The following is a 14,419-nucleotide window of genomic DNA, read 5'->3' on the forward strand; positions in this document are numbered from 1 at the left end:
GGGTCATGGGGTCATTGGTGTCCCTGATTCATCAGGGCAGGAAGGCAACAATCACAACAACTGACTCTTTTTATGGCAGTTTCATCTGCAACAGCTTTTATTTGAGCTCCAGGTTCAACTGGTCACATGGACAAAGTGACACAAAAGTCCGGTTTAACCAGTAACCAGTCCAGTTTAACCAGTAACCAGTCGTCGTCTTGAGGAAAAGTAGGCAGAGAACAGATATAAACCCCTCCCTGATTGTTGGTGGAACCACGGTCTCTGTGTTAGTGCACCTGTCAATCATCACTGTTACAGTATATAAATCTAATCCAAGTTAAAAAAAAAACTTTTCACAGAGACTCGTGGGATTTCTAGGTCTGAAGAAAAGTGATCGTCCAATTATTTTCATTCCTTCTCTTCACATTGATCTTGGCGTCGACACTTTCTTCACTTCATTGATGGTCACATGTCTGACAAACCAACAAAGTCTTGGATCAAACTGCCATCTGGTATGATATCACTCAACAATTTTCCATACTTTTGTTTTGCATAACTGCCCTCTACTGGGCAAACATTTTAACTGACGAACATTTCGAAGCTGCTACAAAGAAAAGGGAAAAATAGAAAAAACCAACAGAGGGCAGTGTCCCTGCTGATGAACACAGCACCGCGTGGTCGACATGACACGCCTAAAATGACTGATGTGATTTTAACGTTAATTTTTAAGAAATTCCTGAAGAGTTAGTTTAATCACTGACATCTTTTTGGTACCTGGAGGTCACGGGGTCACAGTTAGAAAGAACATTTCAGGTCTGTCTCAGATATTTGATACTTAAAAGTGCAACGTCATAACAGTACAAAAAATTCAAACAAAGAATAAAAAGATATTCATCAGATATGTATCTGTCAGCACAAGCACATGTTTGGCTCCACTGGTCCTTATTGGTCCAGGTAAGAATCACAGTATTTGATCACACAGACGAAGCGGAAGCTCTTCACTACGTGCATGGTTCTTAATATAAGAGTTTCCCTTCACTCCTGACAGGCCGCGCTGTAAACATTCAACTCTCTCTTCCTGGAGAATCAGCCCTGTTTGAACAGTGACGTCTGAGACGAGCCTAAACATGATGACACCAATTAAAAAGTTCTAAGTTGATGCGCGCTACATACAGACTTAAACTAGAACTTTTTACGGAATACATTCCATTTCTTCAGATCTGAACATTTTTCTATATTACAGGCCATAAATATATTGCAAACGTTGAACCACTTTTGTCAGGTTTCCTCTCCGTCTTCTGTTGTTTCTGTTGTTCCTCACTGAACACGGAACACCTGTGGTCCGTGAAGTCGCCCTGAGGTTTTGGTTCAGTTACTAGAAAAATAAGTGAAGAGAGAAAGTTAACAGTTTAATTTTTAGGCATAAAGATGTCCAGAAGTTAATGATGTTTTAGTGTGAGATTTAAAAAATAACCGATGACTGAGTTTGTCTTTTTCTAAAACAAATAAATGCAAAACTTAAAATAATAAAAACAAAACTAGTTAATTTTACAGAACTAAATAAACTATTCTTAAACAAAACAGCATTTAATAATAACTTTTATATAAAAAACCTGTTTGGTATTTTCTGTCCAGCAGATGGAGCCAAAGCACCATTCGTGGAAGCCGTCGCTTTATATTTTTCCTACATAAGAACGACAAATTCAATGTTCAGTGCTTGTAATGAGGGACAATAAAGAGAAATAAACAGAAATCACAATGAACTGAAATGAAACTCACTCCTGAGGGTCTGCTGACAGGACAGTGAGGGGGGGGTCGACCTGGGGGGTCAGGGCGATGTTTTGGTGCAGAAGGAGATGAGTGGCTTTTAGAAACCTCAACAGGTAAAGGTGGAGGTCTAAAGAGTGGTGGAGGAGCCCGCATCCGACTCTGCTGGGCCAGCTGAGCAGGGGTGAGAGGAGGGGGGGTGAAGGCCTGAGAAGAAGGAGCAGGGTGAGGGTGGGGGTGGGGGTGAGGCTCAGGTGGGTGTTTGTTCTGCTCTGCAGCGTAGGCAGGAACAGGAGGCGGCTTCACAGCTGGACGCACGATGGGATGTCTGGCCCGGGTGGAGGACGACGGGCTGGGACAGCTGGGGGGGGTCACCTGTGGGAGGGGGGGTCAGGAGGGTTAACTCTGATCTGGTGCAACAACAGAGAACTGATAATCTGGACATCAGTGTGAACTTCACCAGGTCTGACTGCTGCTTCTGCAGCAGGAAGGTGGGGTTGGTGTGTCCATTCACAGGACAGTTAGTGACCAGAGGTTTGTCCTCCACCAAGACTGAACAACTGGAACAGAACAGAACAGAACCGTCGCTCAGCCACCAGACCTACAGCAGCTCTGAACATTAGTACGACTGGAACAGTTCACTTCAACACATACTTTGGCACTGGAGGTGGAACTGTGGCCTTCAGTGGGTGGAGCCTGTGTCTGTAGCAGCACCACAGTCCAAGAGCGGCCAGAAGGACAAAAAGAACCAGAGGGAGAACAAGCAGCGCAGGGAAGAGGCGACCTGACGGAGAAGCAGAGGTCAGACACAAGAACCGCCGTCGGTCCACATCAGGGACAAAAACAAACAACAGTGTGTCTCACTGTGGCCGATGACAGGTCCGCTGTCCACACTCCCACCTGAGCCTCGGTGCTGACACAGAGGGGGGGCCCAGCCGGGGTCACAGTGGCAGTTATGGTTGTTGTTGCACAGCTGGAAAAAGACAAGGTCACACACACACTGACCACTGACGACACATTCATGTCTGATCCTTGGCTGTGGATCAGTGTGTTTGGGTCAGGGGTCTCACACCTCCTGGGCTCAACACTTATAGAAAGATTATTCTAATTTGGGCCGGGGTCCATCACACCTACCCCGTGTCCGTGGCACTTGGCGTTGCACTGATCAGCCTGGAGAAAAGATGCATTACGGCACTCTCCATTAAAGCAAATCTGTTCAGAATGCAAAGGGGGGGGCGGGGGGGGTCAGAAGGTCACAGGGTTTAGATTACACTGTGTAAACAAGTGACTGACAAAAAGGTTTTTAAACACTGTAAAGTTCACCAGGTCAGAACTTCCATAAACGGGTCAATAAACAGTTAAACCACGTCACACACTGGACCAGAGAAGAAGATCGTCTCACTTTAATCTAAGACAGATTATATCCTGACTCAGAGATAAATACATCCATCATAAGATAAACAGTCTCACCGAGTCGTCTCCACACTTGGTGCCGGTCATGACCAGACCCGGGTCCAGAGTGTCCCCCTGCGTCTCCTTGTCCCCCTGCTTATACACATGTGTTCCCATACACTGCACTCTGGTGCCCCCTACTGACACGGTGGTCTCAATGCGCACGGCGTTGTTCTCAATGGGCTTGGAGGCCGAAGTCAAACACTGGATTTTCCCACATTTGGCATCTCTGTAAAAAATGATGAGATTAGAGACGATGATGATCAGCGGGGGGGGGGGGCGGGGGGGGGTACTTCTACCCTCCCCTCTCCTTACAGCTCCTGTATTTCCCAAACAGATCTTTGCCACAGTTCCCGTACATGTCCCCGGCCTCGTTGACCTTCTTAAAACAAAGGTCGGGGGCCGGACGGCCACCTGGTGGTTGGAAAGAAAAGAGAAATGACAGGAACATGTTGGTGTGTGACCTGGGGGAGAACAGGTCCTGCAGTACTGCAAACAGTCCCCTAGGTGGTGCTGTCATGGCCATGTGGGACAGGTAGTGATGCCAAAGAGTACAGATGTGACCCACCTGGACCCCACAGGGACAGACACTGCTGCTCCAGGGTCAGACACATGCCAGTGTAGCAGTAGGCCTGACCTGCTGCACAGGAAGTACCGTCCACCAGGTAGAAGTTGGCAGGACACAGTTCTGTCTTCCCGTCACAGTACTCTGGGAGGTCACATGGTCCTGAGGGGGCACGACACAGCGGGCACGACACAGCAGACCTGGTCTCTTCAGCTGGGGGGGGGGGGGGGGGGGGGGGGGGGGGGGGGGGGGGGGGGGGGGGGGGGGGGGGGAGGAGAGGTAAACACAGGTGAGATGACGATGTAACATTCACTCCCATGGCCCACTCCCATGGTCCACTCTTGGTGCTGGTACCTTGCAGTTGTCACAGCAGATTCCGTGAGCACACTCCGCTCCAGCTCTCAGTGTACAGTTGTTGGCGTTACAGCAGGGACTGTCACACTCCTACACAGGAGAGAGCTAGTCATGAGAGCCAGCGACACACACTCACACACACACAGACAGACACAGACACAGACACCGACCTCCTCCTCCCCACAGTCACACTCCTCTCCCTCCTCCAGGTAGCCGTTGCCACAGCGCTGCCCCCCGTACATGGCCCTGGTGTTGGGCAGGTTGAACAGACACTTCCCTCCTCCGGAGCTCAGGTAACTCTTCAGCTCCTTCTCGTTACAGCCGTTAAACACTCGGGGGAACGGGTGTCTGTAACAGGGAGAAAGACACCAACCGTGACCTGCTGATCACATGACTGCTGGCTCAGGGTTCTGCCCCACTCCGTCAGAATACCCCGTGGCAGCGGCCATGATGCAGCCCCCGTCCTCCGCTCTGGCCTGACAGCAGCCGGCGCTGTCGTGGCTCATCCCAAAGTTGTGACCCAACTCATGAGCCATGGTGGCTGCAACGCCGACGGCCGACTCTGAGTGGTCCTTCAGGAGAACAAGGAGGGAAAAGAGGTGTTTCTGTCAGTCGGAGCGAATGTTGTCATGAACACATGATGATGTTGTTGTTGTTGATGTTGTTGTGGTTGATGTTGTTGTGGTTGATGTTGTTGTGGTTGTGGTTGTTGTTGTGGTTGATGTTGTTGATGTTGTTGATGTTGTTCTGGTTGATGTTGTTGTTGTTGATGTTGTTGTTGTTGTGGTTGATGTTGTTGTTGATGTTGTTGTGGTTGATGGTGTTGTTGATGTTGTTGTGGTTGTTGATGTTGTTGATGTTATGGTTGATGTTGATGATGTTGTTGATGTTGTTGTTGTTGTGGTTGATTTTGTTGATGTTGTTGTTGTTGATGTGGTTGTTGTTGATGTTGTTGATGTTGTTGATGTTATGGTTGATGTTGTTGATGTTGTTGATGTTATGGTTGATGTTGATGTTGTTGATGTTGTTGTTGTGGTTGATGTTGTTGTTGATGTTGTTGTGGTTGATGGTGTTGTTGATGTTGTTGTGGTTGATGGTGTTGTTGATGTTGTTGTGGTTGATGGTGTTGTTGATGTTGTTGTGGTTGTGGTTGTTGTTGTGGTTGATGTTGTTCTGGTTGATGTTGTTGTTGTTGATGTGGTTGTTGTTGATGTGGTTGATGTGGTTGTTGTTTCTCACCGTGTTCACTCCTCCAGACTGATAGTCAGAACACATGGCCTTGAGAGGAGCCAGTCCAATGGTGGTGCCCTGGAAAGACTTACCCCTGTAGAGAGACCCCCCCCCCCCACAATCAGTACTACATCGACTGGAGGTTCATGAGGACTCAACCTAACTGGGCCAACAAAACCAGGAGACTGACGTGATCAGCTGAGCGTTGTCGTTGGGAAACACTTGGAGCTGTTTGCGTCTCCAGGACAGGAAGGCTGCCAGAGTGCTGTGAGGGTTATCAGAAACGTTGATCAAGTCCCGGCTGGTCCACACCTCCAGACCGATCAAGGCCACGCGGATGTTCAAGGCCTTGTAGTACTGCGGGACAGAGGAGACGCTGAGGCACAGGAATGTGACAGGTGATGATGAGTCAATCAAACGCAGGCGTGACTTCCTGTTACCTTGTCCACGAGGTTTGCAGCTTCTAGAAGTTTCAGTTTGGTTTTCTCCAGATTACTGCCATGCTTCTCAAACTGCAGAACATTGAAATGACACGGGTCACTGAAACTGACACACCCATCACACACACACACCCCGACATCTCCACACACCACAAAAGGTTGGATTCTAAACAGTAACAGGATGTGAGTCAGAGATTGAACTGATTTGAACTATTTGTTAAATTCACCACTGAATAAAGATGTAACGACTCACGACACGATCACCGCCGCGTTCTGTTCCAACACCTGAATGTCACTCAGCCCACGTAGGGACCTGACGACTGGGTTAAATAGTGGGTCAATACCAACGTTATTAGGCGCATACTGCCACCTACTGTAGAAGAGTGTGTAGTGTCACGGTCTGACCAGTGACTTATAGATAACTCTGTCTACTCCTCACACCTTCAACCAATGAGAATTATCACGGACCTTGAACCCGTTCACGATGCGTCCGTTCTTTCCACATATTTGATAAAGATTCACTCCAAACATCGTTCCACTGTCACACACCAGGGTTTGGTCACCACCTCACCTCAGTTTTGTCTGCCACGATCAGCAGCTCCACGTACTTCGTGGCTCGACTCACGTCCCTCTTCTCCTGTGAATTAATTCAACTTTGGTTTCAACCATTCAACACGTGTGGCGCCGAACACACTCCACTGCTGCACCGTCCGTCAGAACTCACCCTCACTTTCCCCGATGATGTCGCCACTCCGCGGATGAAGTCACCGATCCGCTCCTCCGTCCCGCTGTTGCCGTGGCGATGGAGGCAGCTCCCCGTGGGCAGATGGAGACTCTCGGCCCGGAACACAGCGTGAGTTCCTGCCGACCCGGAGACCAGAGGCTGGATCAGGTAGTTGACGCTTGAGTTCAGAGAAATCAGTCCCCTGAAGACGAGAGGGAACAGGAAGTGACATATGAGCTCCGGTCAAGAAGTCCAAGAAGTGTTGGGTCAAAGTCAGAGGTCAGAGGTCAGAGAAGATTATTATCAAATGTAGCAGTTTTTATTATAATCAAGCTTTGATGATTGGACCACAGAAGACTGGTGCCGCTGCAGTCGGTTCAGTTCTCACAGGCCTAGAACCGATCTTCAGAACTCAGTGAAAACCCAGCCTGGGACAAGGCTTCATTCTTCACTTCACTGACCTTCCATGACCTCTGAAGTCAGAGTGAAACAGTGTGAAAATTCATTTCACTGCACATTTTCCTGGTGTGTGTGTGTGTGTGTGTGTGTGTGAATAAAATCCTCCAGAACAGATAGAGCAGTCCCTCCTGACACCAACATTCATGAGTCCAGCTGCTCATAAACAAACACGGAGTCACAGCTGCGTGAAACATCTGGAGAGTCCAGGACACGGAAACACCGTCGCCCGTGTGTGTTTCCATTAAGACGTGTGGTATTACTGCACTAATCATACACACACACACACACACAGAGCCAGTGAGTGTCGCTCCTGGACTCTGTGTCTCGGTCGTGTTCTTTACCTGAGTCCTCGACAGGTGCTGACAGCAACACTGGAACCTTCAAACCCCTCAACTGCCCCGTGGTAGAAACAGTGCCCCTGTGGGAGACACCATCACAGCCTGAGAACAACTTTTTCACAGCAGCATACGTTCATCCTGCAGTCCTGCAGACTTACAGCAGGGGCAGGAGAGGAGGACTTGCGGACTCCTTCTGGGCTGTACCACACTTCCTGGTATCCATGGGCCAACAGCTGCCTGAGGAGGACAGACAGGAAGTCAGTTTGGAGGAGAACACGCACGGGCGACAAACACTCAGAGGAGGAGACAGAAGGAGGTCCATTTGTCTCCTGCAGCCCTCCGCTCATAAAACATTTATGGAGCCAGAACCACTCAGACAATCAGACTGAGCTCCACTCAGAGATGAACGACAGCAGAATCAGGAGGCAGATCCTGGCTCCAGTAAAAACTCCCTGTTTTGTGTCTGAACCTCCAGAGTTTTTCTGTTTGACATGGTTTCATCTCTGATGGATGACTTTCTAAAAAGTAGCATCCAACACAGAGTCCAAGCCCCGTCCCCCCCCCCCTCCTCCACCCATCTGTTCACCTCCTCCTCATTCATAAACTCCGTCGTCCTCACAGCTGCCTTCTTTTTACTACATGTTTCTAAATCTCTGCTCCCACGGTCCGACTCCGGTCCCTCACACAGACCAGGGTGAGCTCATCTGGACCTGGACCTGGACCTGGACCTGGCAGCTACACTGCTAGGTTAGCTTAGCATTAACTCAGAACAGATAAAACATAGGAGTGAAGATGATTTGAAACTGGTAAAAATGTAGGTTTTCCTCAAAGTGTCAAACTTTGAGGAAAACCTCCATTTTTTTCTTCTTCTTCTTCAGTCCCTCCTTCCACTGGGAACCACAGACTCTTGTCCTTCATCCTCTTCCTCCGGTGCCTCTCAGCTAATTGGGATTATTCAGGGATTGGGATTATTCAAACCTTCTGTTGTTTTTCAAATGTAGAAACATTAACTTTCACCCTGACACTGAGTCATTGATAATATTTTTTTATGGTAATTTGTCCTCAAACGCTCCAGACACTGAGGTCACCAACATCTGAGACTGAATCAACGAGCAGCACATGGATTCATGTCATCAATAATCCTTTATTTCAATTCAGACATTCAGTCACATCAATAAATTAAATTAAATTAAATTAAATTAAATTAAAAAAACAAACCAAACAATCATTCTATTATCAACGACATCATCAGCACCAGTCGTGTTTGCTGTCATATATTTGAAGGGAAACGCAGCAGGTCCCAGACCAGACTGAACAACCCAGACTCACTGACCCTGGACCAGGTTCTGGTTCTGGTTCTGGACCAGGTTCTGGTTCAGGTCTCTTCAGTCTCCACTCTCATTAGTTCTAACACCTGTATTCTCAGAATTCTAGAGTTTTTGTTAGTTGAAAAATCAGAAATACAAAAAACAATTCAATCATGTTTTTCATTCTTTTTTTTAGAATTATTTACTCATTTATTCTATAACCACGGGGGAGAGTGGGGGAGGAGGGGGGACACAGTGAATGTATCCATCCATTATCCACCACTGATGTTATAGCGGGGGCCAATCCCAGCTATCCATCTACAGGTGAGAGTGGGGGGGTGGGGGTGAGATAAACTAACAAAGTCAACAGGTCAGTGAATGTTACAGTACTGATTATAGATCAGCTCAGTAACTGACCTACCAGAGAAGACCTGACACCTGAGATGATGATCCTCAGACCAAAGTTCACTGAAGTTAGAAATACACCCTTGAAATGTGTTGTTATTTTATTAATACTTTAACCAATAACTTTAGGTATCGAGGACGTTTTCTTATCCAGGAATTTTATTTAAATGAAAAAGACAGAACAATTACTTTATTTTCCATTTAATCTATATCACTTACGTCTGTTGGTTCTCTAGATCGTGTTATTGTGGACTGAACATCTATGCTATTAGAGAAAGGTTTTTAATTATCAACTGTTAAGATGTGATACATTTACAGGTATTAATAAAGTGTGATACACTTGAACCCATATCACACAACAACTCCATGAACATGTTTAGGGACTAGTGTGAAAATTAGCATTAGCATTAGTTATGGTGAGAATATTTAGCACAAAATGAAGATAAATATTTCAGATTGATTGTTTCTATGTTGCATCTTCTATTTTGAACTTTTTGGTTGGTTACCACCTCTTCCTAGTTTACTCTTCCACCTGATCTTTTCTAACGTTATCGTTTCTTTTCCTACAGATTTTTTCTCGTGGTTTTTCTCGTGGTTTTTCTCGTGGTTCTGTGTTTAGAGGGAGTGGACATCTGTTTTGTTATTTCACTGCTTCCTATTTCTTACTCCACTTCTTTTTTCTTGGTCTTTTTTAGCAGATGGCCTCCCTAATGTTGGAGTTAACTATCGAGTCAAAGAACTTTCTCACAGAAACAGGCGTGGACGGTCAAACAGACGGTCAAACAGACAGACTCCTCTGCTCCGTCTCTGTACAGTAGAATACCAGCACAACCTTTGGACTGTGGAGGAGTCCCAGAGAGAACACACACACACAGACATGAAGAACGTGCACACTTCACACACACAGGCCTTAAGTAGAACCATCTAGAGTCGATGAGGCGTCGACAACTGTGGTCAACACTCCTTTCTGGGAGGTTAGGGATCGCTGGGCAAACACAAGATTCTAAACTGGCTGCAGCTCTGAATCTGAACCTAAATGGTTTGAACCGTGATGGACTGGTGACCTGACCATGGCGTACCCCAATGTTTCACCCCCTGGGATTGGCTCCAGCTAAGTGTCAGATGAATAAATGAGTAAATGTAAATCAGGACCTCGACACAGCAGACATGGACACAGATCAAAGACCAGACTGGACTGTTGGATACGTACCTGCTCAGAATTCCTCTCCTTCGTCGTCGTCCTCGATACTGTCACTTCCTACCTCCTCATAATCCTTCTCCAGTGCTGCCATGTCCTCTCTGGCCTCAGAGAACTCCCCCTCCTCCATACCCTCACCCACGTACCAGTGAACGAAGGCCCGCTTCGCATACATCAGATCAAACTTGTGGTCGAGCCGGGCCCAGGCCTCTGCGATGGCAGTGGTGTTGCTCAGCATGCACACGGCCCTCTGGACCTTGGCCAGGTCTCCACCAGGAACCACAGTGGGAGGCTGGTAGTTGATGCCCACTTTAAAACCAGTTGGACACCAGTCGACAAACTGAATGGTGCGTTTGGTCTTGATGGACGCGATGGCGGCATTGACATCTTTGGGCACCACGTCGCCGCGGTACAAAAGGCAGCAAGCCATGTACTTGCCGTGCCGAGGATCACACTTCACCATCTGATTGGCTGGTTCAAAGCAGGCGTTGGTGATCTCGGAGACCGACAGCTGCTCGTGGTAGGCCTTCTCAGCAGAGATGACGGGCGCGTACGTGGCCAGAGGGAAGTGAATACGTGGATATGGGACCAGGTTGGTCTGAAACTCTGTCAGATCCACGTTGAGGGCACCGTCGAAACGGAGGGACGCGGTGATGGACGACACGATCTGACTGATCAGTCTGTTCAGGTTGGTGTAGGTGGGATGCTCGATGTCAAGGTTCCTGCGGCAGATGTCATAGATCGCCTCGTTATCCACCATGAAGGCGCAGTCGGAGTGCTCCAGGGTGGTGTGTGTGGTCAGGATGGAGTTGTAGGGCTCCACCACAGCAGTGGACACCTGTGGAGCTGGGTAGATGGAGAACTCCAGCTTGGACTTCTTACCGTAGTCGACGGACAGACGTTCCATCAACAGGGAGGTGAAGCCAGAGCCGGTGCCGCCCCCGAAACTGTGGAAAACTAAAAAGCCCTGTAGACCGGTGCACTGGTCGGCCAGTTTGCGAATCCTGTCCAGCACCACGTCAATGATCTCTTTGCCGATGGTGTAGTGTCCACGAGCATAGTTGTTGGCGGCGTCCTCCTTACCAGTGATCAGCTGCTCAGGGTGGAACAGCTGGCGGTACGTTCCGCTTCGCACCTCGTCAATGACAGTTGGCTCCAGGTCGACAAAAACAGCTCTGGGAACGTGCTTTCCAGCTCCGGTCTCACTGAAGAAGGTGCTGAACGAGGTATCGGATCCTCCGATGGTCTTGTCGCTTGGCATCTGTCCGTTTGGCTGAATACCATGTTCCAGGCAGTAGAGCTCCCAGCAGGCATTGCCAATTTGTACTCCTGCTTGGCCAACGTGTATGGAGATACACTCACGCATGTTTCCTGACGTTTGGAAAACTAAAACGTTTGTTGCACGGTGTACGCAGCACGGATGTTGTGTCGGCAGCAAATGATGAACTCGTCTTTGTCCCTGTTTTCTTGATTTTATTCTCTGATGTTTTTTTTTTCTCCTCTTTTCTCCTCTTCTTTTTGGGTTTGTTATTACCTATTCATTGTAATTAGTTGAGCTAAATGAAGCAAGTCAGACTTAATGAGCCAGTCCTTTCATGTTCCTTTGATGATCAGAAGTGACTGCATAATTGATGACGTCCCTGATGACATTTCATCTGTCATAACATGAGACTGATGGACGACGATGACCTTCACACAGGTCATCATGGTCAACAACATCTGGTCGGCTTCTTCTTCAGTGGTCAGAGAATCCGTTCTCTGTAGAGTTCTGGAGGATGACCTTTGACACCGGTCTATGGACTGAAATCGAGTATTTTTTAAGGAAAATAAAAATTAAGATCAGATGGTTCTAGATCCAAACTTGTTGATGAGTTTCAGTCATTTCTTCTTTTTCTTTTACCCTCCACACCAATCAAGGACTTGATTGGTGTGGAGAGCAGCACCTACTGGCAGCAGATTGCATTTCCCTAATTGGTTGCAGACTTTTTGATTTCCCTGCAGTAGCAGAACAAGTATATTTGGACTCAGTCCAGCAGAAAACTTCAGTAACAGCCTCGTGACGGCTTCAAACATTTGAATATTTCTCTACTTTTAACGGTAGCTAATTAGAAACAACAAACACTGATTAGATGTAAAGAAAAAACTGTAAATGACAGACGTTCAGAGTACACACCAGATGAAGTACATGAAGTACTGACTGATAATACTGTGAAGTACTGTGAAGTAGATACACAACCGACCTCGTTTAGTTTAGGACTCAAGGACTCAAGGAAATGAAAAAGTGAACATTGATCAGACGGAGTCCTGGACCAGTCTGTCTGGAGGTGGACGGTTAGCGCTGCTGCTAATTTGAACGACTCTCTCGTCACAGGAAGACGTTGATCTCAGTCCTGACTGGATATCAACGATATCTGGGAATTAACATCAATCTTGGAATGCCCCCAAGCTTTTAGGCTTGATTGAAGTGTGGCTGCGGCAGTGTTCAAATCCAGACCATAAAAACCTCTGTGTAATGACAGACCGCCCCCCCTCCCGACGCCCCCTCCACAGTTTGGACGTCCTCCAATGTCCAGACAGACGCCGTGATTGAGCGTTTGAATGGAGGATGAATCACGGCGGTCCGGCAGCCGAGCGGAGACAAAGACCTGGTTCAGGAGCAGGAGGAGGGAGGAGGGAGGAGGGAGGAGGTCTGAGGAGTAATGCTAATGCCCTCTAGAGATAGCACAGCAGGGGCAGAGGAGGATAGATGGTGGGGTAATACATCAGGGGCAGTGGGTCACATTCTGGTACATTATCTGATGACATCATCACACAAGAATGGGACAGAGGGAAAGTAGCTGTTAGCAGAGCATGGGGGGAGGAGGAGGGGGGAGGATCCATCATTCATTCTCTCTCTCTCTCTCTCTCTCTCTTCTTCCTGCTCTGTCTCACCCCCCCCATCCGCCCCCCCCTCCTGACTCAGCACATCCTAACCTCCACCTGGCTCCACACCAACTCGGCTCCTCCTCTTTCATCAAGATAAAAGCCCAGCAGACTGATGCTGACGCACACAGACCTACAACCACAGGGGGGCGCTGACTGTACGGACCTGGTCTGGATTCACTCAGACACTTGACAGATCAGAGTCTGTGGTCACTAAAGAACGAGGACGGAGACCATGGAGACCGTGTTGAACCTGACTGATGGTTCAGTCGAAGGGAATTCCCAAAGTGTTGTTACTGGGGAGTGGAGAGGAGGAGAAATAAACAGGAGCAGTTAGAGCTCTGGGGGGGGTGGGACGGGGGCAGGAAAGACCGGGGTAATCTGGATCAGATTAGATCAGATTAGATCTGTGTGATAAGCAGAAACTCTTTATCACTGTTTTAGTTTCAGTGCTGAACTGAACACATCGGGTGAGAATCAAACTGTTTGGACAACAACCCCCCCCCACATGGTTCTCCTTTATCTGCCCACTGTCAGGGTAACAGTCTCAGGGGTGACACAAACATAACAGAGGAGCAGAGACCGGCTCCTCCTGCTCCTCCTGCTCCTCCTGCTGCCAACTACACATTGATATTCAGTGTCATCTTTACTCCTGTAGTAGAAAACTACAAATACAATCTTATATTCAACTTTATCAACAAAATACGTTGGGATGTAAATATAGTATTCATTTATATTTTCATATGAAGTATAAATCAAATGATCCTGAAGTGATGCTGAAGATCCAGTCATTGACACGACTCAGTGTGACCTCCAGAGTCAGCACATATATATATTTATATATCTATCTATCTATCTATCTATCTATCTATATATATATATGTGTGTGTGTGTGTGTGTGTGTGTGTGTGTATAAATATACAGCATATATAAATACACCCTGCTACACTGTGGGCGACTACTTGTCCAGGAAACTGTTGGGTGATGTTTTGTTGAGAAATGGTTTTGAAATGTACTTTTCTCTCTGGTTAAATTACTGTTCAGTTGTGTTTCCTCTTTAAAGGACTATTTCACAATTATTCACTGAATCATAAAAATAAACCACTTTCTCATCTCGTGTTTTCACTTCTGTCACCGTCCTGACTGATGGGAATTCTTTACCCTGAGGGGATTCTGACAGATTGACCCTGTCCTGAGTAGGGACAGCAGTGGGGGGCCGGGGTGAGGGGGGGGCAAACCCCTCAGGGGACAGAGTCAGACACGGTGGCTACGTCTGATG

The 14,419-nt window shown here is 47.6% G+C and overlaps 2 protein-coding genes across 2 annotated transcripts in view; both read right to left on the minus strand.

Moving 5' to 3' along the window:
* Nucleotides 1-69: 69 nt before the first annotated feature.
* Nucleotides 70-14,419, minus strand: part of adam19b (ADAM metallopeptidase domain 19b) — a 17,417-nt gene continuing 3,067 nt past the window's right edge. Inside the window, exons 4-23 of the mRNA XM_025063182.1 lie at nucleotides 7,467-7,545; nucleotides 7,312-7,388; nucleotides 6,512-6,713; nucleotides 6,359-6,424; nucleotides 5,788-5,859; nucleotides 5,538-5,704; nucleotides 5,357-5,441; nucleotides 4,550-4,689; nucleotides 4,288-4,465; nucleotides 4,101-4,207; nucleotides 3,767-3,945; nucleotides 3,504-3,612; nucleotides 3,217-3,427; nucleotides 2,881-2,958; nucleotides 2,611-2,719; nucleotides 2,401-2,530; nucleotides 2,207-2,306; nucleotides 1,759-2,121; nucleotides 1,593-1,663; nucleotides 70-1,354 (exon numbers count right to left, since the gene is read on the minus strand). Of these exons, the coding sequence (XP_024918950.1) occupies nucleotides 1,348-1,354; nucleotides 1,593-1,663; nucleotides 1,759-2,121; nucleotides 2,207-2,306; nucleotides 2,401-2,530; nucleotides 2,611-2,719; nucleotides 2,881-2,958; nucleotides 3,217-3,427; nucleotides 3,504-3,612; nucleotides 3,767-3,945; nucleotides 4,101-4,207; nucleotides 4,288-4,465; nucleotides 4,550-4,689; nucleotides 5,357-5,441; nucleotides 5,538-5,704; nucleotides 5,788-5,859; nucleotides 6,359-6,424; nucleotides 6,512-6,713; nucleotides 7,312-7,388; nucleotides 7,467-7,545 (2,530 nt within the window). The 3' untranslated portion in view covers nucleotides 70-1,347. The remainder of the gene's footprint in view (nucleotides 1,355-1,592; nucleotides 1,664-1,758; nucleotides 2,122-2,206; nucleotides 2,307-2,400; nucleotides 2,531-2,610; nucleotides 2,720-2,880; nucleotides 2,959-3,216; nucleotides 3,428-3,503; nucleotides 3,613-3,766; nucleotides 3,946-4,100; nucleotides 4,208-4,287; nucleotides 4,466-4,549; nucleotides 4,690-5,356; nucleotides 5,442-5,537; nucleotides 5,705-5,787; nucleotides 5,860-6,358; nucleotides 6,425-6,511; nucleotides 6,714-7,311; nucleotides 7,389-7,466; nucleotides 7,546-14,419) is intronic.
* Nucleotides 9,214-13,063, minus strand: LOC103391404 (tubulin alpha-1C chain-like). The gene is made up of 2 exons (XM_008327660.3): nucleotides 10,231-13,063; nucleotides 9,214-10,131 (listed from the first exon to the last, which is right to left on the minus strand). Exon 1 carries the CDS (start codon nucleotides 11,582-11,584, stop codon nucleotides 10,235-10,237), a length of 1,350 nt encoding a protein of 449 aa, XP_008325882.1. The 5' UTR covers nucleotides 11,585-13,063; the 3' UTR covers nucleotides 9,214-10,131; nucleotides 10,231-10,234.

The sequence above is a fragment of the Cynoglossus semilaevis genome, chromosome 15 (genome assembly GCF_000523025.1).
Source record: "Cynoglossus semilaevis isolate Cse_v1.0 chromosome 15, Cse_v1.0, whole genome shotgun sequence".
Classification (NCBI taxonomy): domain Eukaryota; kingdom Metazoa; phylum Chordata; class Actinopteri; order Pleuronectiformes; family Cynoglossidae; genus Cynoglossus; species Cynoglossus semilaevis.

Coding starts and splice junctions, on each gene's coding strand:
- LOC103391404 (XM_008327660.3), bottom strand. CDS start 11,584: ATGCGTGAGTGTATCTCCATACACGTTGGCCAAGCAGGAGTACAAATT.